General features: G+C 37.7%; 1 protein-coding gene across 5 annotated transcripts in view; it reads left to right on the top strand.

Annotated features, from left to right (window-relative positions):
* PIK3CG (phosphatidylinositol-4,5-bisphosphate 3-kinase catalytic subunit gamma) overlaps nucleotides 1–11,798 on the top strand; it is a 42,514-nt gene extending 30,716 nt beyond the window's left edge. For 4 of the 5 annotated variants that reach the window (XM_037065871.1, XM_037065870.1, XM_037065872.1 and 1 more), the window contains exon 11: nucleotides 10,449–11,798. In XM_037065871.1, coding sequence (XP_036921766.1) covers nucleotides 10,449–10,727 — 279 coding nt within the window. In that variant the 3' untranslated portion in view covers nucleotides 10,728–11,798. The remainder of the gene's footprint in view (nucleotides 1–10,448) is intronic. The other variant, XM_037065874.1, reaches the window with a different exon arrangement.
* The last annotated feature ends 2,340 nt before the right edge of the window (nucleotides 11,799–14,138 follow it).

Raw genomic sequence — 14,138 nt, 5'->3', positions numbered from 1 at the left:
ATTAGCCATTTTTTTAAAAAAAGTAAATTCTGTCCTGGCTGTTGTGTCTCTCGTGGATTGAGCACCAGCCTGTGAACCAAAGGGTCGCTGGTTTGATTCCCAGTCAGGGCACACGCCTGGGTTGTGGACCAGGTCCCCAGTAGGGGATGCATGAGAGGCAACCACACATTGATGTTAATCTCCCTCTCTTTCTCCTTTCCCCTCTTTCTAGACATAAGATAAATACAATCTTTAAAAAGAAAAGCTAAATTTCAAGCATGTAAATTTCTGGACAAAAGGATATAGACATTTTTTAAGTCAAACTTATTGAGGCATAATTCACATACAGCAGAAATGGACCTTTTAAGGTACACAGGTCTTTGGATTTTGAGCAATGCATATCATATAACCACCACCACAATTAAGTTATATAATACTTATACATATGTTAAAGCTTTTGATGCATGTTATCAAATTATCTCCTAGTAATATACCTATTCCCATCTACCATCAGCCTATGAAAGGTGAACATTGGGTATTATCTTTAAAAAATTTTTAAATAAAAAAGATTTTCCAATTCAGTAAATGAATGTTTCCATCTCTTTTTAGGTTCCATTTATTTGATTACTAGTGAGGTTGCATATTTTTTCATATGTTTATCTGTTTTATATCATATTATATGAATCTTCATTTATATCCTTGGCCTGTATTTCTAGCCAACCACTTACCTCTTTCTTATTGATTTGTAAGAGTTATTGGGAGGCTGGGATGAAGAAGTGACCTGTCATGTTGCAAATATGTTTTCTCTTGTTCTTTGCCTCCTTTAATATTTTTATAGCTTTTTTTCCCCTTAAAAGTTTGAAGTTTCTATAATCTTTCCAGCTATTCTTACAGATTCTGTTTTGGAAGTCAGCTGCATAAAGTCATTTCCCACTTCATGATTATTTAAATACTGTATTTGCCAATTTGTAGTCAAATCTTTAATTCATCTGGAATTTATTTTGAATATTTTTAAATTTTTTTATTTATTACCTTTTTCATTACCATTTAGTCCCTTTATACTCCCTTCTCCTCACAATCACCACACTGTTGTCCATGCCCATGAGTCCTTGTTCCTTTTTGCTCAATCCCTTCACCCCCTAATCTTCCCCTGCCTTAGCTGTCTTCCTGCTCTCTGTCTTTGAGTCTGTCTCTATTTTGCTTGTTAGTTTGGTAGGTTCATTAGATTCCACATATGAGTGAGATTATATGGTATTTGTCTTTCTCTGACTAGTTTATTTCACTTAGCATAATGTTCCCCAGGTCCATCCATACTGTTGCAAAGGGTAAAATTTTTATCTTTTTTACAGCTGAGTAGTATTCCATTGTGTAAATGTCCCAAAGTTGTTTTACCCACTCAGCTATTGATAAACATTTGGGCTGCTTCCATATCTTGGTGACTGTAAATAACACTGCAGTGAACATAGGGGTACTTGTGTTCTCTTAGATTAGCGTTTTAGATTTTTTGGGATATACCCCCAGAAGTGGGATTGCTGAGTCAAAAGGCAGACCCACTTTTAATTTTTTTTAGGTATCTTCATACTGCTTTCCACAGTGGCTGCACCAGTCTGCATTCCCACCAACAGTGCAAAAGGGTTCCCTGTTCTCCACATCCTCACCAGCACTCTTGTTTCTTGATTTATTGATGATAGCCATCCTGACAGGTGTGAGATAATATCTCATTGTGGTTTTAATTTGCATTTTCTTAATGATTAGTGACATTGAGCATCTTTTCATATGTCTGTTGGCCATCTGTATATCCTCTTTGGAGAAGTGTCTATTCAGCTGATTTGCCCATTTTTTAATTGGATTGTTTTTTTGGTGTTGAGTTTTGTAAGTACTTTATACATTTTGGATATTAACCCCTTACAAGATGTATCAGCAAATATGTTCTCCCATTCTGTGGGTCATTTTTTTATTTTGTTGATGTTTTCCTTTGCTGTGCAAAAAATTTTTAGTCTGATATAGTCCCATTTTTTAATTTTTCTTTTGTATCTCTTGCCTGGGGAGATATATACAATGAAATATTGCTATGAGCAATGTTCTAGATTTTGCTGCTTATGTTGTCTTCCACAATTTTTATGGTTTTGGGTCTAACCTTTAAGTCTTTAATCTATTTTGAATTTATTCTTCTGTATGAAGTAAGAAAGTGGTCTAGTTTCACTTTTCTGCATGTATCTGTCCAGTTTTCCCAACACCATTTATTGAATAAACTATCTTTAGACCATTGTATGTGCTTGCTTCCTTGGTCAAATATTAATTGACTATAAAGGTGTGGGTTTATTTCTGGGCTCCCTATTCTCTTCCATTGATCTATGTGTCTGTTTTTATGCCAGTATCATGCTGTTTTGACTACTATGGCCTTATAGAACAGTTTCGTATTAGGTAGCATTATTCCTCCCACTTTGTTCTTTCTCAGGATCGCTGTTGCTATGTAGGGCCTTTTGTGGTTCTTGTGGTTCTATAACCATGCGAACTGGGCTTCAGCCACTTGGTGCCCTTGTATATGACTCAGGAATTGGTGTTGAAGGAAACAGGTTTTTATTAACAGGGTTCTAACTTTGGGGGTGGGGTGCTGACAGGACTGCTGCTCTGATCTCTTTTCTCCCATGAGACCCAGAACTTCTCTTGATCTCCAAAGGTCTACAAGCCAAAACTATGCCCAGAAGTCTCCCATTTCCTTATCTGTCCTTAAGTCAGTCATGCAAACATATCTCCATCCTGTGGCGTGCGCTGGTATGTTTCAGAGTCGCCATCTTCTCGCAGCAGGTCTCTCCTTCAGGGTCCGGGGTGTGCTACTCCCAGATTCTGTATAGGCATGCAGAAACTGTGTGACATACTACGTTGGATTATAGTGTCCCAGATGCTGAAGCCTGGGGGGCACAGATCCCTGCGTGGGACCCTGCCTCCAGGAGTAGACTCCCATACATCAGGATCTAAGACCCTGTGGGTCTGGCATCTGCTTGGTCCAACAGGCACTCCTGTCCATGAGGGAGACAGGGCCAGAGGCCCAGAATGTCCAAATGCCCAAAGCCTAGAGAGAGAGCTTGCTACAAGTTCCAAAGCAAGAGTGACTTTGTACCAAGAGGCCATAACAAGAGTATGAGTAAGGGAGGGAGAAAGAGCTTTTCTGCCCTTTATATTTTTAATTATATTTTATTGATAATGCTATTATAATTGTCCTCACTTTCCCCCCTTTGCCCCCTTCCTCCAATCATTCCCCCACTCCCTCAGGCTATCTCCCATCATTGTTCATGCCCGAGGGTCATGCATACAAGTTCTTTGGCTACTCCATTTCCTACACTGTGCCTTACATCCCCATGGCTACTCTGTAACTACCTATTTGTACTTCTTAATCCCCTCACCTCTTCACTCATTCCCCCACACCATCCTCCCATCTGGCAATAATCAAAATGCTCTCTGAATCCGTGATCCGCCCTTTACTTTAAAAGTCCCTCCCAGTATCCCATGTGCACAGGAAGCCAGTGGGAGTATCCAACCTTTCCTATGATGCATCAGTGCCCACCATTTTTGTCAGCCCCCCAGTGTCTTTGACCCTCTTTCAGGTGCCATCTTTAGTCATGGCAGAAGTTTGCCAGCCATGCACAGGTGCACATGTATATGTTAGTCCAGCCTGGGGCATTCAGCCCCCACAACTCATGGAGGCACTGTATAAAACACCCCCTCTTCCCCCGCACTATATCATGAGTCGCTCTGCCACTGTGTGTTCTCATAGTCACATTTACAGCTTGCCCTGGGCGGCAGCCTCCTTCCACAGCCTCTCCCTTCAGGAAAGCATGGGCTGTTTTAATCTGCCTTTGTTATACAATGTGCCTTAACAGCCCTGCCTTCTCCTCCATCAGCACCCTTTCCCACCCTCTACATTTTTGGAGGACTAGGGGTGTTCCCCCTGTTTACCAGGGACCTGTGGTCTGACCTACACCATTATAGTTCCATATAAATTTTGAAATATTTGTTCTAGTTCTGTGAAATATGTCTTTGGTATCTTGATAAGAATTGCACTTAATTTATAGATTGCTTTTGGTAGTGTGGATATTTTTCTGATGTCAATACATCCTATCCATGAACACAATATGTGCTTTCACTTTTTTATATCTTCTTCAATCTCTTTCTTCAGTGTCTTGTCATTTTCATAGTATAGGTCTTTTATATTTTTTGGTTAGGTTTATTCCTAGCTATTTTATTCTTCTGTTTTCCTAATTTGACTTTCTGTTAGTTCATTATTGGCATATAAAAATGCAGCTGATTTCTGAATATTATTTTGTATGCTGCTACTTCGCTGAATTCATTTATCAGTTCTAGTAGTTCCTATGTGGAATCTTTAGGATTCTCTATGTACAGCTATCATGTCATCTGCAAATAAAAAGTTTTACTTCTTCCTTTCCAATTTGGATGCCTTTTATTTTTTTCTTGTCTGATTGCTATAGCCAGGACTTCCAGTACTCTGTTGAGTAAGAGAGTTGAAAGCAGATATCCCTGTTTTATTCCCAATCTTTAAGGAAACACTTGTAGTTTTTGCCCATTGAATATGATCCTGGCAGTGGGTTTGTCATATATGGCCTTTATTATGTTTAGGTATGTTCCTTCTATTCCAGCTTTGCTGAGAATTGTTATTATAAATCAGTGCTGAATTTTATCAAAAGCTTTTTCTGCATCTATTGATATGACTGTGTGGTTTCTATCCTTCATTTTGTTTATGTGGTAAATCACATTTATTGATTTGTGAATGTTGTAACAACCTTGAATTTCTGGAGTAAATCCCACTTGATCATGGCGTATGATCTTTTTGATGCATTGCTGTATTCGGTTTGCTAATATTTTGTTGAGGATTTTAGTGTCTATGTTCATCACAGATATTAGCCTATAATAATCTTTATTTGTAATGTCTTTATCTGGTTTTGAAATTAGGATAATGTCAGCCTTATAAAATGAGTTTGGAAGCCTTCCCTCCTCTTCAATTTTATGAAATAGTTTGAAAAGGAGAGGTGTTAGTTCTCAGAATGTTTGGTAAAATTCCCCTGTGAAGCCAACTGGTCCAGAGATTTTTTTGTTGTTGTTGGGAGATTTTTGCTTACTGCTTCAATTGTCATTCGTTGTAATCCATCTATTTGGATTCTCTGATTCTTCCTCATTTGGAATATTGCACATTTCTAGAATTTATACATTTCATTCACGTTGCCCAGTTGTTGTCATGTAGTTGTTCATAATACTTTCTTACAATGCTTTGTATTTCTTTGGTGTCAGTTATTATTTCTCCTCTTCCATCTATGATTTTATTTCTTTATTTGGGTCTTCTCTCTTTTTTTCTTGATGAGCCTCACTGTTGGTTTGTTAATCTTGTTTATCTTTTCAAAGAATCAGCTCTTGGATTCATTGATTTTTTTGTATCATTTTTTAGACTCTATTTTATTTCTGCCCTGATCCTCATTATTTTGTTCCATCTACTCACTTTGGGTTTTTTGTTTTGTTTTGTTTTTCTTTTTTAGTTCTTTTGCTTACAAAGTTAGATGTTTATTTGAGCTTTTTTGTTTGTTTGTTTTTGAAATAGGCCTAAATCTATGAATATCCTTATCAGGATTGCTTCCCCAGCGTCCCACAGATTTTAGATGGTTGTGTTCTCTTTTTCATTTGTTCCAAGGTATCTTTTGATTTTTTTCTTTACCTCATTGTTGACCTATTTGTTGTTTAATTACATGTTATTGAGTTTATAGGTCTCTGCATGTTTTTCAGCATTGTTCTTGTGATTGATGTCTAGTTTCATAGCACTGTAGTCAGGGAAGATGCTTGATGTGGTTTCAGTCTTTTAAACTTATTGAGACTTGTTTTGTGTCCTAACATGTGATCTTTCCTAGAAAATGTTCCATGTGTGCTTGAAAGCATGTATATTCTGAAGCTTTGGAGTGAAAAGCTCTGAAGATATTAATTAAATCCCTTTGATCTAGTGTGACATTTAAGGCTGCTGTCTCCCTGTTGATTTTCTGTCTGGAAGATGTATCCTTTAAGTCAATGGGGTGTTAAAATCCCTGCCTGTACTGTATTTCTGTCAGTGTCTCCCTTTGTGTTCATCAAGATTTGCTTTACATACTTAGGTGCTCCTGTGTTGGGTGCATAAATGCTTACAAGGGTTATATCCTCTTGTTGGATTGTTCCCTTTATCATTATGTAGTGTCCTTCTTTGTTTCTTACCATAGCCTTGTTTTTCAAGTCTATTTTGTTGGATATAAGTATTGCTACCCCAGCTTTTTTTCCTTTCTATTTTCATGAAATATCTGTTTCCATCTCTTTATTTTTAGTCTGTGTGTGTGTGTCTTTTGATGTGAGGTGAGTCTCTTGGAGGCAGCCCATATATGGGTCCTGTTTACTTATCCATTCAGCTACCCTATGTCTTTTGGTTAGAAAATTAAAGCCACTTATATTTAAAGTGATTATTGATAGATATGTATTTAGTGCCATTTTATTATTAGACAATTTTCCTCTTTTTTTTCTTTCTTTTTTTCTTCTTAAAGAAAGCCTTTTAACATGTGTTGTAGCACTGGTTTGGTGTTAACAAACTCCTTTAGCCTTTTCTTGTCTGGGAAGCTCCTTATTCCTTCTTCAATTTTAAATGATAGCCTTGGTGGGTAAAGTAACCCTGGTTGTTAGTCCTTGAATATTTCATGTCCTTCCCTTCTGGCCTGAAGTGTTTCTGTTGATAAATCAAATGACAATGTAATTGGTACTCCAGTGTAGGTAATTTACCTGCTTTTCTCTTTCAGCTTTTAGTATTCTCTCATTGTCTTTAAGGCTTGCCATTTTAATTATGATGTGTCTCAGTGTGGGCCTCTTTGGGCCCAACTTGTTTGGGACTTTCTAAACTTCCCAGATTTGTGTGTGTTTTTCCCTCACCAGATTAGGAAAGTTTTCTTCAAATAGATTATCCATCCTTTGTTCACTCTCTTCTCCTTTTGGTGTTTCCATAATGCAGATGTTGTTATGCTTCATGTTGTCCAAAATGTCTCTTAAGTTCTTCTCATTTTTGAAATTCTTTTTTCTTTCTGCTGCTCTCTTGGGGTTTTTTCCTACCTTCTCTTTCAAATCGCTGATTTGGTCTTTTGCTCCATCTAACCATTTATTCATTCCAGGGTATTATTTATTACAGAGATTACATTATTTATTTCTGACAGGTCCTTTTTTTATGGTTCCATGCCTTTTTCCATGATGTTGAATATGCTTGTAATCATTACTTTAAACTGATGAATTGCTTGCCTCTATTTCATCTAGTTCTTCTGTGGGTTAATTCCCTTGTTCTTTCACTTGGTCTGTTTCTCTGTTTCCCATTTTGGCTGCTTCTCTGTTTCAAGGTATTATGTAGATCTGCAAAGACCCTGGCATAGACCTTTGTCAGATGCAGCTTGTGACTGGCCCTGGGCCACCTGTTTGGAGCTATCAGTGATCCACAGCATGTGGCTCCCTCTGCTGGGCTTTTTTTGTGTGCAGAAACAACAAGACTGCACACTAAGGCCAGTTTTTACCACCAATGGGCCAGTAGAGGGTCAGCTAAAGTCTCAGAGCTCCTAGAGATCCACTTTAGTTGTTAAGCGTAATCAATGACATAGCCTAAAGCTGTAATCAGCAGCCTGGCTTAAGCTACACAGGGTGGGCAGTGTAATTCCTGTGGGCAGCACTATTACTTCCCCTCAGGCTGATGCCACTCACCTGCCTGAGAAAGACAGCCTCTGCAGTATGGGGAATGGCAAGACAGCCTCTGCAGTATGAAGGAATCCTGGAGGCTGTTCCTTCAGTTTTCTCCCCAGAGCCATCAGTCCCAGCCTCTCTCACAGGTCTCTAATCCACTCAGCTCTCCCTCTGCTGGAGCCAAGAGTAAGTGGCTGCAGACGAAATTGTGTGCATTGGCCATTTAAGAGGCTCTCTGTATCTCCAACCTTCTCTCCCTGGCAAACAGAATCCCTGCTGCTTTTCACAACTGGATGTTATCTGGGTTCCTTTCCTAGCTTGGTGCTGTAGGCTGGAGAGACCAGCTTGGTGTTTTGACCCCATACTTCTCAGGGAGAACCCTTTGGCCTCTGAAACTTCAGCTCCCATCCGTGGGAGCCCAGCCAGCCATCTCTCACCTCCTCATTCCCTACTAGTCATGTTGTGGTGAAGTGGTTTTTTCTGTCTGTCCATGGTCATAAGGCTTCTCTCCAGCTAGTGTTCATTTGGATATTCATGATTTCTCTACAATTTAGTCATAATTCCAGATTGGTCCTGGGAGGAGGTTAGTGTAGCTTCCACTTACTCCTCCACCATCCGAGGTCTCTCCCTGGAATTTAATTTGGTATATCACATGAGGTAAACTTTACTTTCCCCCCAAATGGTGAGCCAATTGTACCAGCCCCATTTATCAAATAATAGATTTTTTCCTATTAATCTGAGAAGTCACCTTTTTATTGATTATATACTTAAATATGTCTCTGAATTTTCCATTCTGTTCCACAAATTTTCTTACCTTTTGGGGGGAAAGACTAGGTATTACTTCATAAGTTTAAAATATTACAGTTTTAAAATATGTTTATTATCTAGTATCAAAAGTACTGTTTTTTCATTACTGTACTTTTTCAAAATGTTCTCTGGGGCCCTGATTATTCCAGATGAAATTAAAACCCTATCTTTTATTGAAATATTATTGCATTTACATATTAATCTGAGAAGAATTTGCATCTTTCTAACAAGCATTGAGTGCCCCTGAGGAACAGGCCGCTCCACATGTTCGGGTTTCCTTTTTTGTGCCTCAGTAAAGTTTTCCTTGTTAAATATGGGTTCTGCCTGTTTCGTGTATGTGTTTATCCAGGAATCATAATTTTTTTGTTGCCATTATTCATAGCATCTGTCTTTTCACTATACTTTCTAACTGGCAGCTCCTATTCATTGCATTATATTTATTAATGTCATAAAAAGCTAGTTTGATAAAAAAGAGTTACAATAGTATTTTTGTTTTTCTCTGGCATTCCAAGAAGACAATTAAGTTATTTGTAAATACTAACAATTTTACTTTCAATTTTCTGATTTTATTTTTTTTTCTGTACTCCTTATTCAAAATGACTGTAACAACTGTTAATTTCAAGTAATTCTTCACATCATTACATTTTAGTTACGTATTGTTATATGTTACTTTCACAAAATTAAAAGTGGATTTCAATACACTAATTTCTGATGAACTACTCTTGCAAATTTGGAATAAACCTTACTTAGCTATGGTGTGTTATTCTTTTAACATTTTATTCAGTATTTTATTTGAAATATTTATGTTTATTATTGTTAAATTCAGTTTTCTTTAACATTCTCTCTTTGTCAAGTTATGATATTACTGTTGGGTTATTGTAATGCTATAAAGTTGGAAATCTTGCATCTTTTTCTATGCTTTGGAACAACTTAATTGGCATAATCATTCCTGTTGTTTCATAAGTGGATTTAGCTCACCTGTGTCATCTAACTCACCTGTATCACCTGTATCATCACCAGATGATAGTATATCATCTATCATCAATACTATCAATACTACATCAATACTAAAAAATACTATTGTCAATAGTATTTTTAAAGCCCTCTCTTTCACTTACTCAGAATTTGTAGTCAAATTCCAAAGTTCCCTCAACAATTTTGAGAGTCAGACAATGAAAAGTTAATTCATGCCCTGGCTGATGTGGCTCAGTGGGTTGAGTGCTGGCCTGTGAACCAAAAGATCTCTGGTTCGATTCCTGGTCAGAGCACATGCCTGGTTAATGGGCCAGGTCCCCAGTTGGGTGTGTGGGAGAGGCAACCATGTATCTCTCACACACTTATGTTTCCCTCTCTTTCTCTCTCCCTTCTCCTCTCTCTAAAAAAGTAGATAAATAAAATCTTTTTTTAAAAGACTACTCTTTTTTTAAAAAAGCTAATTCATCTGTTTTCTTAGAATAAAGTGACTAAATAAAGATGAACACTAAATCTCAAACATTATGTTTTCATCATCTCTGTGGACTCCATTAGCTCTTGACAAAGATTGTTTATGCTTACATAAAGTTTATTGATTCCAGTATTGTGTTCAAAAACTGACTCATTACTCTTCAGCAACTACAGAAATTTCCATCCTCAATTTTTTAGGGAAGAACTGAAGTAAAAATGTAGACTCAGAAATAAGATGAACCTTAACAGTATCATTAGTTTTCCTGGAGCAGGCCTGAATAGATACAACTATACTCAAGTGCTTAAGAAATGACAAAAACATCTCATCAAGCTTTTCATTGGAGGCAGGGGACCTGCCTTGTTTGTGATGGTTTCTTCTCACAGACAGGGTAATGCTGTGTAAATTCCAGTATGGCCCAGTAGTTTCTAGTCTGTTTAGTTACTGTAACAACAGTAACAGCATTTTTTTTCCCTTTCTTATCCAGGACGTGTGCGCTAAGGCTTATATAGCCCTTCGTCATCACACCAACCTCCTGATCATCCTGTTCTCCATGATGCTGATGACAGGGATGCCCCAGTTAACAAGCAAAGAAGATATTGAATATATTCGAGATGCTCTAACAGTGGGGAAAAATGAGGAGGAGGCTAAAAAGTATTTCCTTGATCAGATTGAGGTTTGCAGAGACAAAGGATGGACTGTGCAGTTTAACTGGTTCCTACATCTTGTTCTTGGCATCAAGCAAGGAGAGAAACATTCAGCCTAATACTTTGGGCCAGAATTAAAAACAAGTCATTGTTCCAAAGCTTTAAATCAGCATTTCAATCATTGATCTTGGATTTAAATTGTAACAGGACGTTATGAACGTTGGCACTTCAGAAATATAGCTCTTTTCCTAGTTGGACTCTTTACTGGAGAAAAATATTGGCACATCTGATTGTTTAAGTAATGTTCAGTTCTAGGCCTATTTGCAGGTTTGCTTCTTATTTGTCTCAGTGGCTTTGGAGGATTTTCTAAGTTTAAACAGACGAATCCCTTCTTTGTTGTGCCTGATGTTTTGACTATCTTATTATTGAGTGCTTCTGGAAATTCTTTAGAATAATTGGTGACATCTGTTTTCATCTGGGTTTACTCTCAATTTTGGTTATCCTTGTGTTCCTCAAGCTCTTTACAGAAAAAGATGTAATCATTGTCATCTTTGTCTCGTAGCTTAAACAATATTTTCAAACATCCCCTCCATGTCTGCAGATGTCAGCGATGTGCTGAAAGCAAGGAAAGCGAGTTAGTCTTTTCAGTGCCTTTTGCAATCAGGTTTTTTCACAGTGTACAACTGAGACAAACAAACACAAAATGGAAAATCTGAACCTTTGTGCCTCGGCCCTTCTCTGCTGGTCTGGTTCCAAGATCATGACTAGGAAAATAGAGATGAGACCATTCGTCCGCACTCTGTCCACAGAGTGAATTATTAGGCACAACTATTACAGGGTTTTCCAGCACAGAAATAGGAAGTAACTAAAGGGATGCATTATTTTTGCCTCTGTATTTTTCCCCTCCCTTTCTTCCTGCCTCCCTCTTCCTCTTACCACAGCTCTTTACTCAGAGCTCTGAAATCTTCAAGAACCCCTTTACCTTAGATTCAAAAGTTAGTTGAAAAAGAATTATGGATTAGTTTCCAAGTATATTCATTTAAAATTTTTGCCTAAGAAGCTTTTTCTTTCTGTTTTAATGGAAGAAGACATTTGCCAGCTAAAAAGTACTCAAGTTAGGAAGGACACTACTTCCCCTATCCATCTCTCAGTTTAAAGAACTTTTAAACTTCAACACATCCTTCACATTTCCTAAAAATAATTGAAATGTGTTTTTAAAAACCTGTTTTCATCTATTATATATTTTGATATTTATTGGAAGTGTTTAACCTTTGAGAAAGATCATTAAGTTATTTATAAAATATTTTTAAATTACCTATAGTTAATACTTTAAAAAGGAATAATTCTGATAGTAGTGTCTATGTTTTTTAATATAAATATATATTAAATCTGAAATTTTGCTAAGTAGATGCCTGGTTTGGTGTAGCCCAAACCTTACTTTTGTGTGTGCAAAAGCTCAGTGGTTCTTAACCGTGGCTGCAAACAAGAATCACCAGGGTACTTTTTAAAATACCCCACCTGAGCACCAACCTCGGTTATAATTTCTTTGGGGTGAGAAACATCTGTGTTTTTCTAAGTACTCAGGGTGTTTTTAATACACGGCGTTCGAAAGCCCTGCGTGGCCTTGGAAGGTACAGGTGACACTGCTTCCTCACCTACAGATCCTTTCCCCTGGCTCATAAGGCAGCTAGAAAGAACTCTTTCTTGCTAATTCATCTTTTAACATAGTGTTCTGTCCCCCTGTACAGAGGACCATGACCTGCAATGAAATGTACATTCCTCTGTGGTAATGAAGGATAGATGTTTTATGGCATTCTTAGAACAATTCCTACCATTCTTTTGAAGAAGAGCAGGAATGATGCTTTCCAATTTAGAAGAGGGTGCTTCTATTGTTCTTATAAAAAATAACCAAGCTTGCAGAGATTTTACTTTTTATTTCAATTGCTGAACTAATCACCTTAATGATAGAAGAATTACAGAGCAATGGATTTATATTTAGCTTATTGGTGCATGTGCATATATATTTGCTCCTCAAATGAACTTGATTCTTTCATATTCCAGTGAAGACATAATTTTAACTCTATAGACTTGCAAATTAAAAAAATCACTTTTGTGTGCTTCCTTCATTCCTAGTGAATCAATGACCCACACCTTTTACATTTTTGAAAATGACCTAGAACTACGGTGATCTTGCTATTAACAGGAGATGCTGGGAAACTACCCACAACTCTATCTTCGATGCCAAAAAAAACAACAACCCAGAAACCATGGGTCAGACAACTGAGGTCAAAGCAGCTTTTATGTATGCCTAGAACTGGCTACATAATTTTCAGAGCCCAGTGAAACATGTAAATGCCAGGCCTGTCATTCAGAATTATTAAGAAATTCAAGCTGGCAAAGAAGAACTTTAGCCAAGCACAGAGCCCTTCTGAGCACGGGTCACTGCACAGGTCACAAGCCCATGAAGCTGGATGTGTGTGTGTGTAGATAATGGTTGTGGTGCTCAGTCTTACATTTAGACGAGGCCTGTATGAGTGCAGATAACGTTCCCAGATCAAAATGTGCTTCTGTTCAAACTGAAATACCTCATCTCTGTGGCTGTGCATCAAGACCTAAAACACCAGCCAGGAAAAGTGAAGCCAAGCAGATATCTGAGACCTCATCCCGTGTGACTGCACTCGTCTGGCTCTGGTGACACTCTCGTGAAAGCAGAGCAAATGGAAACATTTGGAGAGGAAATGTATCAGCTCCTAAAGATAGCTCTTGAATTTAAAAAATTAACCTTATGAAATATATCTTCTACAGAAGATGAATTATTTTTTGAAAAGGTTAGATATAAGAATTCTGCAGCATAATTCAGAGGCTGTTGTCCTATGTAATTGTAAATTATGTTTTGAACTGAGTAAAAAAATAATTTAGACGGTTTCTGGGGCAAATTCTGACCTTTATTTTTTAAGCTAGGCTGAATTTGACTATGAAATAAAATGTTATTGTCATCTACAATATGAATAAGAAATAAAATAAATGTGGATTGTTAAAGGCTCTACTGTCTTATTTTCTACTTAATCCAACCTAACAATTCTAGCAATTAAATTTGGTTCTAGTCCGGGAGGAGACATATACATTTTTGTGCAGGTGCTGGGGAAGCCAAAGCACACCCCCTGGGCACAGCACCCGTGCAGAAAGCCACGACACTTCCTCTTCTGGAAAGCCCGGTTCTCCCCACTCGCATTTGTATATTAATTAGAAATTGTTAAACGTGAATGTAAATAAAAGGAAGAATCTGATATCTTGTGTTGCCTAGTATATACCTTTTAATGTCTGAACGGCCATATACTCCTGAAACTCCAGTCCTTTCTTTTAAGAAAACCCTATGGAGGGTCCACTACGTACCCAACACCAGCCAAAGGACTGCACTCCGGGCCACAGAACAAGACTGACCAATCCCAGTCATTAAAAAGTAGAGTTTGCTGGTGATGGCAGACATTTTATAATGGGGGTATTGTGGGTTGCACTGTGCCCCCCAAAAG

The sequence above is a fragment of the Sturnira hondurensis genome, unplaced genomic scaffold (genome assembly GCF_014824575.4).
Source record: "Sturnira hondurensis isolate 20B ecotype Veracruz unplaced genomic scaffold, ASM1482457v3 Scaffold0016273, whole genome shotgun sequence".
In the NCBI taxonomy this organism is placed as follows: domain Eukaryota; kingdom Metazoa; phylum Chordata; class Mammalia; order Chiroptera; family Phyllostomidae; genus Sturnira; species Sturnira hondurensis.
Note: the sequence above shows the minus strand (reverse complement) of the source record. Positions and strands in the feature narration are given on the sequence as shown.